The 12,468-nt window shown below is 39.2% G+C and overlaps 1 protein-coding gene across 2 annotated transcripts; it reads left to right on the plus strand.

Moving 5' to 3' along the window:
* Positions 1-1,092: 1,092 nt before the first annotated feature.
* Positions 1,093-9,719, plus strand: LOC144633538 (transmembrane GTPase Marf-like). 2 transcript variants are annotated; one of them, XM_078492389.1, is made up of 5 exons: positions 1,103-1,967; positions 3,992-4,219; positions 4,966-5,650; positions 7,652-7,803; positions 8,359-9,719. In XM_078492389.1, the coding sequence occupies exons 1-5, from the start codon at positions 1,311-1,313 to the stop codon at positions 8,560-8,562; spliced, it is 1,926 nt and encodes a 641-aa protein (XP_078348515.1). In that variant the 5' UTR covers positions 1,103-1,310; the 3' UTR covers positions 8,563-9,719. The 2 variants fall into 2 exon arrangements, with proteins under 2 accessions (XP_078348519.1, XP_078348515.1); XM_078492393.1 differs by lacking the exon at positions 7,652-7,803 and having other exon boundaries at positions 1,093-1,967; positions 8,359-8,523.
* The last annotated feature ends 2,749 nt before the right edge of the window (positions 9,720-12,468 follow it).

Consider the following 12,468-nt stretch of genomic DNA (forward strand, 5'->3'; position numbering starts at 1 on the left):
ATTGGCAGGAAGCAAGTCTCGTGTTTTCTCGCCGAAAATTTCACGCTCGCGTGAAGCCGCCATATTTGTTTTGATTTGCCAGCATTTCAAGCTCGCTCTTTCGTACCCATTCTTCGCGCGATCAAGAAACCCTATGGAGCCACCTTAACGGGATTAGGTAGAGCTGATGGTTAGATAATGTGTATGTTGCACACGACGCAATGTAAACTTGGTGAAAATAAAGTTGCTCAATACTGAATCCGGGTAGACATCCCATCATTCCATCTCCTCGCGCCATTGGGCCCGTCAGTCTTACTGTAAACAAAACTGTATTCTGTAAGTAAATTCCGCGAAAAGAAAAGCACAAAATTTCGCGCGCTTTCTTCTTCGGCCAATCAGATTCTTGGAATTGTTAGACGTATACTGTCGTGACGCGGCTCCTACTTTCCTGTGCTGTAAACATGTTCCTGTTCCTTGACTGGAAGTGGCTTCAAAATGATCCCACTTTTTCAAGAGGAAATACAGAGTTTATTAGTCTCAACAGGACATTTATAGGACAAAAAAAACTCAAGTTGATACGACATGACGAAGTTTGTATCGTTTATTTGCCAACTCGCCGTACTGTAAAACACAAATTTGGCAACGGTGAGCCCTTGACCATTCGACTTTCCCCTAGGATAGACAGCTCCGAGTACGGGCCAGACATTTTGGCGTCTTACAGAAGCACGATAGAAGAAAACTACCGCATTTCAAATGACGGGCCAAGATGTTTTTTATGTGAGAGAAACGGAAAACACGAACAGACAGCCTAAGGACCAAAACCGAACGCAAGGAACGGTTTTAAAAGGATTCGCTTGCAAACATTGATCCACAGTTTTATACTACGAAAGTGCAAAGTTTTTGATTTTTTTTAATGACTATTTTATTTGCAGGATACCATGGTTACTCCATACTAGTTGGCGAAATTTTCACTAGAAATTAATGTTATATGTTTTATGTAGTATACCAAATAACATCAATCTATAGCAAACCAAAGAATAACTATGAATTAATAAAAAGAATTATTGATATATACAGTCGATCTGTAACTGTGTTTAGAAAAGTAATTATCTCAACGCGCGGAATAGAATGGGTTTTATTGACATTTCTCAAAGTCAGATTTTGATTTGAAAGAATAGAAGTTTGAATTGTATATGGGTTACATGTCAAAATCCGTCTGGGGTCAGCAGGTCTAATTATTCAAAAGCGAGTTTTCATTGTCATGGCGTCGTTTTAGGTTTGGCTTTTGTAAGAAGTTTCTGCCGCTTTACAAAGCAATCACGCTACCGAAAATGTTCGCCAATTTTACACCACGAATTCAACAAATCAAACTCACAAGAGAGCAGCTAGAAGCATCAGTGAATAGTCTTATTGAGACTAGAAATGATCTTCGCCGTTTTCTCGACGATGAATGTGCTACCGCAAGAGAATGGCAAGACTTCGAGACGGTCTCCGAGCGAGTCGACCAGTTGAACGTCTCCGCACTTCAGCTAACCGAGCGAGCAAACAGCAAATTACAAATCGCTTTTATTGGCTCAGTTGGTGCTGGAAAATCGACGTTGATAAACGCTTTGCTCGGAGAAGACATTATGCCAGTCACTCGAGCGGAAACCACATTTTGTAGTGTGGCGGTGACTGGGTCCTCTGGAAGTCAGTGGACAGCAGTTGAAAGAAGCACTGGAAGAGCCCTAGAGATTACCGAGTTCAGACAACTTCTACACGTTCTTAAAGCCAGAGAACAGAGGGAAAGACTCGGTATTATTCCTTCTAGTATTATTGATGTGAAATGGCCTTCGGCGCGATGCAAGGCTCTTGTGGAAAGCGTTGTCTTGTATGATACTCCGGGAATAGGCGAACGGAAAGCGACAGATGATGCAGTTATTGAACTCTGCAAGTTTGTAGACGTGATTGTGGCCGTCATGGATATTCACAGTCCGACTCTAAGAACCGTAAGTAATCATATAGTAAAGAGAAGTGGTGGTGACGTGAGATAATTTATTCCAATAGTTTGTGCTTTTCGAAGTGAAAATAATCATGTTAATTACACATTCATGCATGCTGTAAACGGTTGGCATTTGTGAGGCAAAGCGAGACATATCGTTTCGCTCGGTAATAGTTCCAATAATAAGCGAGGTACCAACTTTTACTCGGTAGCTTGTTGTTGTTTTAGTTTGTGACGCCATCTTCTTTTCTTGCATTTGAATGTGATTGAATTTCACTTCCGCCATGATAATTTTGTCTTCTAGACAAAAACATTCTCTAAGGGCTGATTCGCACAGGGAGACAAGTTTGGTAACATTTGCTAGATTTGTTTCATCATAAGTGTGTCAATTGGAGTAAAACACAAGTGTGGAATACGTTTTTTGAGGCAAACAATGTGTCTCACAATAAGAAAACAAGAAAGAAACAGCATTTGTAGGACAGTTGTACAGAAAATGAACGAGTGAGCTTACTGATACGTGTCGACAAGTGAATAAAAATCGCACAAAGCATTCCATGCTGTTATGTGTTTATTTGATGGGTATTGAGACTTCTGAAAAGCAAAACATTCAGTTTCTACGAAATATAAATTACGATAACATCAGTTTTTCTTTGAATTTTAAAATCACATCTTCAATTGACCAATAGATCACAATTAGTACGTCAGTTATATTTATAAATGTTATGACGCAAACTTGACTGCTATCTAGCTCCGTGTTTCGTATAACTTATATTTTGTTTGAAAATGAAAAAAATACCCCATCAATAAAGCGACGTGTCGTTTTGTTTTCCTTGCAGTGTTTTCTTGTTCCTCAATAAACAACACAGTTCGTCGACTGACACAAACTGTAAATTTGTTTTCGCCATGTTTTCGGCGAGAATGGAAATCACCGTGCGATTTTTTGAAGTTTCGTCGTTCGCGTTTTTGATTGGACGAACGACGATTTTTCACAAGTGAATTTTCGTGGTTTACGGTTTCTATAGGCTAATGGATTTTACGACGGATATCGTTTATACGCAGTAAAATCTGAGTGCTTATGGATTTTACGACGGGTATCGTTTATACGCAGTAAAATCTGAGTGCTTATGAAATAAATTTCGTTGTTGATTGGCCATTTTGTTTTTCACTGAGAATTTAGCGCGGCGTCAAGAACCGAGTTTTACAGCACCGAAATGTTATTTCCTCTGACAACTTGTCGCGACAATTTTTCTCAGAAATGTCGAGGCATTTCAAAACTTGTCCACAAGTGCGAATCGGCACTGAACGTCTAATATTGTATCCTGCTCTGGCAAGGAATCGAAATCTCCGTCAAACTATCTCACTTATCTTAACAGTTTAATCGGTATGTACAAGTAGAAACAAACTGTTAACGAAAACTTATATTAATGTTAACTCTTCGTAAGTCCCAGTCACAACCAAAAGAATACAATTGTTAGCAGAAAGGCCTTGAAGAAAAGTTCTAAAACTGAAATCAAAACACGTGCTTATTCTGGTTAGCTTAATCATGCTTTGAAGTCCCTTTGAACAATCATGTCAAGACGTTTTATGTAGTGCATGCCACACTTGCATCTTACCTAGTAAACTGCTTCAACCGTGTTCCTTGTTTCTCTGTGGTAGAACGGGAGCGTAAGTTTTTCAAGCCATCTCGCTGTTTCTAGTTTTGTTGCTCAACTCACTACCTTTCCTTTTTTCTCCACTATCTGAATACCCTGAACAGGTTAGTTATATGTTGTCCTCATGTAACAATCTTACGACTTCTGTAAGCATGTAAGACACTAAGTTCAATACGTTGGCTTCTAGAGTATTGTGTCCTTCGTAGGAGCAATCATGATCACAAAAACGAAGGTCAATAAGCTCGAAACGTTAGTTTTTATAATCAGTTTTCACGGCAGCTTATTTACTTCATCTGTTTTGTGCAGATAGTAAACCAAATAGTTGTATGCTTTATTTGATACTGCACTTTTCAGTGATTTCCATGTATCATCAAACTAGGTTGTGGATTTCGTGAAGTCCGTTAACTGCAGATACACACTGGGAGCGTTCACCAAGTGGGACATGTTCCAAGGAAACAATTTTTCCGAAGAGTATGGCGATACCACGGTAGACGACGTCAAGGATCGCTGCGGAGTAGAATTCATGAGCGCCGTCTCGGACAGAGGAAAAGTTTACTTTATTGACTCGCAGTCTCAAAAGGAAGCAAGAAATCACCCTTCTAACCAGGTAAGAATTTAGTGAGATTGGAAACCACCAAAGGTACATGTTGAAGTAGGTTGGTGATTTCTTTGCCCTCGGTAACTCAATGCTTTTACCACTGTTAGGACAGTGCATAGTGCATTTCCCTATCTCCCTCCCATATCCCATGCCATAAAATGCCCGTTAGACCCCCCGCGGCTTTTTTTTTTCTTTTTTCTTTTTTTTAACAATTAAGATTTAAACATTTTTCCATATCATAGATTATAATAACATTTTTATATGACTTATATATATTTTTATTGTATTTATATTTAGTATTAGTGTAGCTTTTAGTTTTTAGCAGTGTCCCCTAATTAGTATGGTATTATTTTCCAGGCTATAAGGTTTTGACACTTAAATAAAGTTTCTTATCTTATCGTTATCTTACAACCCCCTAGTTATAGACCCGCTAACGAAAACTATATTTCTGTTATGAGCAATTCTGGATATAGCCCTTCTCCCCTTCCCCAAGTAAAGCCCACCCAAAACCCATTACAAAGTTGCATAAGCCTGGCTTGTAAGCCGAGTTTTACGGACGGTGTGCGTTATATTTGTTACAAAAGAGTGCTGAAAGGGACGAGTATAAATCCCATTTCTCAGCCGAAATTTTCTCAAAATTCAATTTCCCAGCCTATGTTTTGCCTAAATCCCAGTTCCATTCCCCTTTTTTGTTTCTACCTCATATACTTTTTACAAGTTAATATAGGCTACCACTTCATCTTTCATTGTCATAGAATGAAGCCTCATCCACTACTTCTGAAGAGACAGAAACGGAAGGTTTTCAAGGCTTTAAAGAATTCGAACGCGACTTGGTTGAAGCTGCTAAAGGAGCATTGAAATTTGACACGCTGAAGTACGATCTGGAAAAGTTCATAACAGAAGCAAAGGCCTTGTCAGGAAATTTGAGCAGAATCATGGAAAACCGAAAGCAGCAGAGAATACAGAGGCTATCTAAACGAATGAACAAAGTTATGGACACTGAAAACAGCATAAACTCGCACCTTTCTGAAATTTCAAACGCTCTTCTCGACGTAATGAGGCGCCTTCAGCGAGACCAGCAGCTGTCAACATTAAAGATGCAAATAGAGCAGGACATGAGAAATGGTGTTTCTCCGGAGAACGCTCTAAACCGATGTCGGGACAGTCTTAACCAGAGACTTCAAGTAATGGTGGAAAAGGACCGAGCTCTCAAGAACCAGTTAGATGCCATTTGGAACTGCTTGTCTCAAGTAGCGGACGGGCCTGCTAGACTGTTTCTTCAAGTGTCGCAGCCTACATGGAGAAGTGAAGATTTTCAGCTCGACGAGAGCTTCGATTACCAAGGCAATGATTTACGCGCCCGCTTGGTGAATCCAAGTTTGCCCGCCAGAATGCTGTGCTATGGCTTATTAGGAGCCTCAGTACTTGGCCCAAACGCAGGTACGTGCTACTTTAGTTACTACAATTTATTACAAAGCGATACGTTATTGTCAAATCATACAATTATATCATACTATCATACTGTTATATTCTAGGACAAAAGAAAACTTGTAAATGCGCCATTGATTGTAACTATATTTATTATTCAGTAGTAATTTGAAAGTGGGGGTCTTCTTCGAAAAGCTCTATTGAGCTTGCTAAGATCTCCAGCGACTGATTGTAATAATAAGACGTTGTTACCAATGATGGGCAAATAAAGTTGCAAACAAATAACAAAAAAAAATACTACCACTTACGGGCAATTCCTTTTAGAAAACGTTTGAGGCAGCCAGTTAAGACTGAACTCCCACCAAAGCGCTAATCGTGCCTGAGTAATGTTCTGCTACAGTCTTTATATAACTAGGGGTAGCTGACACGAAAAGTGCCCCCGCTCTTTTTGATCTTATCTGAAATGAATAGAATGGAAACTTGTTTGTGTTTATTGTTGAGGGCTGTATGTGGGAAACTGTAGCTTAATGCGGTTTAGTGCATAGTTAGTAACTATGTTCATAGTGTTACAGGGTTGAGTGGATATCGCATCTGGGTACTGGGCGAGGCATTGATGGGCAGTGAGAAGTTGAAGATATAGCTTATTTTGATTATTAAATATTTATTTCTCTTTCCATTTTAAAATACTAAACTGTAACAATTTTGTAATGTGACAGTCGAGTTTTTGAGCTTTTGCAAGGTAAGGCTTTTTGATTGGATTTTGTTGCCATCGAAATACATTACAAAGCTTGCTACTGTAGAGCAAGTTGGTTATGATTGCTGGATTGAAAGATTGCAAAATCTCAAAAACTTACGTAAAAGTCTAAATACGAAAGTCGGAATTAACTTTAATACAACGAATTCTAAAATTCGCTAATTTGATTTGTTCGATGGTTTCCGCTCCCGAAAGTGCTAAAAAGGTGTCGGCGTTTTGTCGTATTCGATTACAGTAAAACATTACAGAGCATTTTTGAAGAAGGTCTAAAAAACATGCATTGATCGTACAGAAAAGCCTCGCGACGCAAAATGTTTTATAAATAAAACAATCGCCGACACGTTTTTGTTTTTACACATTTTTGCTGACCGACATGTTGAAGTAATTCCTCTTAAAAATTGAAGTCAATTGAACAAAATCCCTTGGAGTTTAAGCTTTCACGTGAACAAATATAACTCGAGAAAATAGCGTTTAGAAAAATCTATTAGCCTGCGAATACAGCCGCTTCTCATTCACGTCCCTCAACGAAGAATGAGAGACGGCTGTATTCGCAGCTAATAATCTATCTGCTTGGTTTGTTTTTGTCCGGTCACCTCCTGGGGAAAATGTTCACGTGGAGCGCTCTTCGTTGCTGGACGCGAATGAGAGGGGGCTGTATTCGTAGGCTACGAATTTTTACTAGAAGTGCAGCGACCGAATACAAAGCCCTGACTAAAAGATCAAACGTTCTCAGCAAGCATCGCTTTAGATGTTTATTCCCGACCGACAAAAGGTTGAAAATTATATGCCGATGTCGATGTCACGTAGGCTCTTCCGGTTGGCACATTCTAATTAGCTTTTATAACACCTAGCTTTATACGTCATCATTACCCGATACTATTTGCAGGCAAAACCTATTGTGACGTCATCATTACCCGATACTAGCTTGCGCGCTCACTTCAACCAAGTCGAGATTTTTTCTGGCTTCTGACTACATATGCACTGTATTTTCCCCTGTATTTCCTCTGTATTTTCTTTATGTAACTACTTATACGCGGGGGACACTATAATGCCTCCTCGGGCTTTGGCCTCCGGGCCAAAGCCCTGCGGGGGCAAATACTTTTTTTACATTACATCAATTACAGATAAATCATCTGGTTTTCTACAGGTAATGTTATATAACTCCAACACCACAGTCTCTCTTCGTTGCCCTAATTTTTAACGAGGGCAACTGTGGCGACATTTTCGATTTAAATACTCAAACGTTACGTTTTCCTTAGGTTTATTCTCAGCGATAGGCGGCCCCGTGTTGAACAGCATACTTCCGTCCACTGATTTCCGCGAATGGCTGAGATACTTTTGGCCCACAAGTGACGCTGAAGTTAGAGCGGTTCAGGATTTCTTTGTCGCCAAAGTCACGGGCTTACACGAGGCAAGTTCTGTTGGGTTGGTTTGGCAAAATCAAACAAATTTAACGTAATGCTTTAGTTTTGAGAGATGCGCCGATACAGCAGAAGTCATTGGTTTGAATCCCGTAACGGTTCAAGCTTGGATTTCCTTGCATAACTGTGATGTTATCTCCGAATGTTTCATTTGCAAACTACTTTTTTTAACTTCGCTGACTGACATCGATAATTTTTACGAGGTGGCATGAACATATATGGCTTGAATCTTTTGGTCGTTCGTTAGGTTTGACTCCTAACAGTTCTGGTGCTGCTATAAAAAAATTAACAGACAACCCAAGTGTTCAACGGCTAAACACTAACATAAAGATTATGGTTTGATACCATTAGTTTTGCCCCTTATATCCAATTCTCATTTTTCACCACTTCACTCTGCCGGGGAAGTGGCCGATTTCATTATGTTTTTTCATTATTTCGTGTTGAATTGCACTGGTTAAGTTTGTCTTAGAAATACTTTTTGACATGAAAATTTTATCTTTGAGAATGCATAACTTAATTAACCGCTGCTTTATTTTATATTACAGGAGAAATGCGAAGAGGTGGCAGTTGATGGAATTAGCAATGTAAAGACGACAGCTGAAGTTAGAATTCGTGGAGTAAAGCGTTCCCTGGAAGACGACATCAAAAATGTTCAAGATGGTGACAACTTTTTAAACAAACGGAGGAGGATTACTGATCGTCTTCAAAATTCGTTTGAGGCATTTGAGGAAAGAGCTCATGACATTTAACGTTATATATATCCCTCGGGCGGAGGTTAAAGAGAGGTGGGATGCCACCCCTCTCCCCTAAGGGTATAACTCTATGTTGCTAAAGCTTTCAGTAGCTGTTATTTTCATTCCTCGGAGACATTTTGGTGTGGCAACTGTTAGTCGATGGGTCTTTTCGTTACCATGGCAACCTGTTTTGACAGGCAGGGTAAAACAGTTTACAATCTTTAGGTATAATAAGTCATTTCCGAGTTGCACTTTACCTCTGTTTCAAAACTAGTCCTGGCGCACAACCATTTAAATAAAATGCGTTTTGCTTTGCAAAAAATTAAATCCATATGGAAGGTTGTACACCAAGACTCGTTTTGAAACAGACGAAAAAGCTAACACGAACACATCGATGCCTTATTCCCGTCTTCAGACTGTTAGCCAAAAGGCGTGAGTTAGAAGCCGGCATATGATTTGCCAGACTCCTACTACAAGCCCTAAACTGTAGTGAGTGACTAGTAACTCATCTCCCTGATGATTTCCATTATAAAGTAAACGTTGTTTTTCTAATTTAAATTGTGTAATCTTACGTTTTTCCAAATGCTGTTTGACAGCTGCCGCTGAAATATGCTGCGTTGTATTTGTTTCTTGTCTTTCAATGAATTAGGAAGTAATATTTCGTTCCCTCAGAAACCGCCATTATAGTTTCACTGGTGAAATATCCTGCTACAGTAGGAAGCAGACCGATCGCGATTGATAAAGAATTCGGACAAAAATTGGAATGTGTATCCGTCGTTGTGTGAAATCACGGCGCAACTTTAAAAATAACATTGAAAAAATGTCTCGGTCGTTTCTTCGACTCGCGGCTGTAATTGGCTAGTTCTAGAAAAATGTAAAAAAAAATCCTACAAAATAAGTGAAAATAAAGTCATAGCGTTCATGGTTCGAGTGTCCGCACTGTTTAATACTTGAGTGTAACGAAAAATGTACATTTTGTCTTGATGAAAAAACATCAGCGGTTTTGAACCAAAATTAGATCGCCTAACTTTTGAGTAACCAAGCAACACATTCTTGTTTTGAAGTTCTTTAAGGCTGCATAAATAAATATATCTACTAATCAGTCTGTCTACTCTCTTACTTGTTGCCGGGACTTGTTGGCCCGTTCACACAAACTAAACATGAAAATAGAATTAAAATGTTTAGACTGATTAACCACTTGAATAATTAATGTAACCGATCGCAACTGTTTCAGTGAGTTCAGTCACAGATACTTTAGAAACCTTTCCCATGCATTGACGTCTCAAAATCAATTCCGATGACTTGCCGTGCAATTCATGTCGTACCATGATGAAACGGAAGTAATCCATCGAACAACAGCTATATTCGATAGATCAACTTCAGGGCAGTTTATCTACATATATAGTATTGGGACAGTGTAACAATTACGTGATAGATTTGCTCTCCGAAACAGTCAGGCGGTTTTGAATTATTTAAGAAAGAAAGCGAGCGACTACTTTGTTTTGCTTCATGAAGCATGTGAAAACATGTCCAGCCTAGCATTGAACAAATATTTTGTTCAATTCTGTTTTGGGCAAATCAGGAGAGAACCAGCTCGATCGTGTTTCTCCGCCCTTGTCATCAACAGGCCTTCGAATGTCTGGGATGACCTGACCTTGTCAAACATGAATATCTGTTGTTTGGGATCAATACTACTTTTTGTATCAAGAAAAGCGGCTCACATTTTAAGCGATCTTGCTTTTTACATGATACAGTTGAACCTCCTGTAAGTTGCCACCCATTGTGTCAAACCAAGGTGGTCGCTTCTGGGAGGTGGTCGCCTACGACAGGTACAGACCACCGAACGAGAACACCATTCGAGTTATGCGAGATGTATAAATAGACAAACGAAAAGCAGCCATCAACAAAAAAAACAACAACAATAAAGACTGCAGAAAAGAAAAGAAAATTGCAGAAAACGTAGCATCTGAGGCCAAGTGGGACTTATTTGGCTCAAAATAAAAAAGAAACTGCACACAAGCAGGAGCTCCTGACACTGCCGACTATCAAAATGATGGTTGTCCCCAACAGAAGGGAATAATACTGCTCCCAAGCCCACCTATGCATTGAAATGAATGGGGTTAGGGTAAGGGACGTTCAAGTTTAAGTAGTAGCAAAAAAAGAAAATATGGCCCCTTTTTATGGATCTTCTTCTGTTGCGGCGTTTGCTTAATGCTTCCATTCGATTCAGTGTCATCTAGGAAATAATTGTGCTTACACTTCTTTGCGCGTCACAGGGAAGTAGACAGAGAACAAAGTTAACGAAGCTAAACTACGAAAGTGATCTTGCGGTCAGCACCCTTTAGCAATCTATTGTATTTTAATACAGCTGTGCAATGATAGTAATGACTTGAATTTGGTGATTTATTGTACACAAGCACAAAATGATCGAAGGCGCCTACCATTTGTTGCCGTTCGCTTACAAGAAGTTCAGTACTTTGGCAAAAAGGAATAAGAAAAACTCGATATATGGTCGCTCAATTGATAAATTATCGTTTCTTCAGGCACGAGCTCAAAAGAGACTGTCTCTGAGTGAGTTTCAACTTTTTACCTTAAAATCTCATGAAGAAGACTTTTGGGTCGTGGTATGGTAAAAAATACGCGACGAACGAAAAGAAGACATCTGCGTAGGAGTGAACTGTTCACCTTTTTTGCAAAGTATTGGTAATCACCCATAAGCCGAGTGCCATCAATTGGAATTAAATAAAAAAGACCACCTCGGAATATTGGTTCTATTTTGGAAAGGGCTACCACCAACGCAGCCAAGAAGATCATCTGAAAATGAGCAGACTCCAAAAATTTGAGAGTTTAATTCTCCATAGAGAAGACAATTAAGCCCAGTAAAGTAAGCAATTCTTACGTAGGTGTTTTATGAAGCTAAAAATTTATCACAGTTCGGGAAATGGCTTACTGTATAACACCAGGGTGGTCCGTGAGCATGACCATAAACGCAAGCACACAGACTACTGAAATATGATAAAATATCTAATGTCAGATGTCACTGAAAATCCTCGAGATCACTTCAGGAAAGTCATGAAAAAAACATTCAGAAGAAAACAAACTCCAATCTAATTCAGAAGAGTTTGGTTCCATAGCAGTAGACAGTAATTTACAAAAAACTCAGAAAAGTGCCATGGTACCTAGTTGACAATTTTTTAAAACAGAGGGTAGAATTAAAAGTGCTGTGTTTGAAATTCGTGAAATAAAGAAGTATTAAAGTATTAAAAGTATTAAAAGTAAAACCAGGTTTAGGCTACAAACTAGGGAAAACAAACTTCAAACATTGGATTTGGGACAGTAAAGAATATAGCCGATCTCCAACACGCCAAAAGTGGATTATTTCTAAAGTCGATTAAGTGAAATTTCGGATGGGATTAATAGAATTCAGCGTACGATTACATTGAAGAGTAACTGCAGTTTTTTAATGTTTTGGAGTAAATGTAAGAGATCGGTGGACAAGCAAAACATGACCACCTATAAATTTGGTCTTACAAGAAAGAACACTAGACCATTTTTGTCAATCGTGGGATATGAATCTCTTGTTGGGTCTAAAAGTTGTCATTCTTTTCAATACCGGGGCTTACAATATAAACCCCTTGTAAGCTGAAGACCCTCTCTCACTTTCGGCTCCCAACCCAGCGTTTCTAAGTCTGCCTTACACAAAAACCCCTCAGCTTATAAGATATTCGAATCAGATCTGCGCGCTCCTCCAATACCAGCAGATTCCATGTGGAGATTGACTAGAAAGACTAGTGTTGAAAGCGTTTTGTAGCAACGCATTTCATTTCATTTCATTTTCTTTAATTCAGGTTATAACTCATCCCAGAGACCCAGGGGCAGTAAGTGGGGGCGAAACGAAGTAATAAACCGGGCAGACTTATG

Source organism: Oculina patagonica, chromosome 1 (genome assembly GCF_052425735.1).
Source record: "Oculina patagonica isolate OP01 chromosome 1, crgOcupat, whole genome shotgun sequence".
Taxonomy (NCBI): domain Eukaryota; kingdom Metazoa; phylum Cnidaria; class Anthozoa; order Scleractinia; family Oculinidae; genus Oculina; species Oculina patagonica.

Excerpts from the sequence above, each read along its gene's own strand:
- LOC144633538 (XM_078492389.1), top strand. The coding sequence starts at position 1,311 with ATGTTCGCCAATTTTACACCACGAATTCAACAAATCAAACTCACAAGA. Across the intron at positions 1,968-3,991 it reads ACAGTCCGACTCTAAGAACC|GTTGTGGATTTCGTGAAGTC; the intron begins GTAAGTAATCAT and ends TCATCAAACTAG. Across the intron at positions 7,804-8,358 it reads AAGTCACGGGCTTACACGAG|GAGAAATGCGAAGAGGTGGC; the intron begins GCAAGTTCTGTT and ends TTTATATTACAG.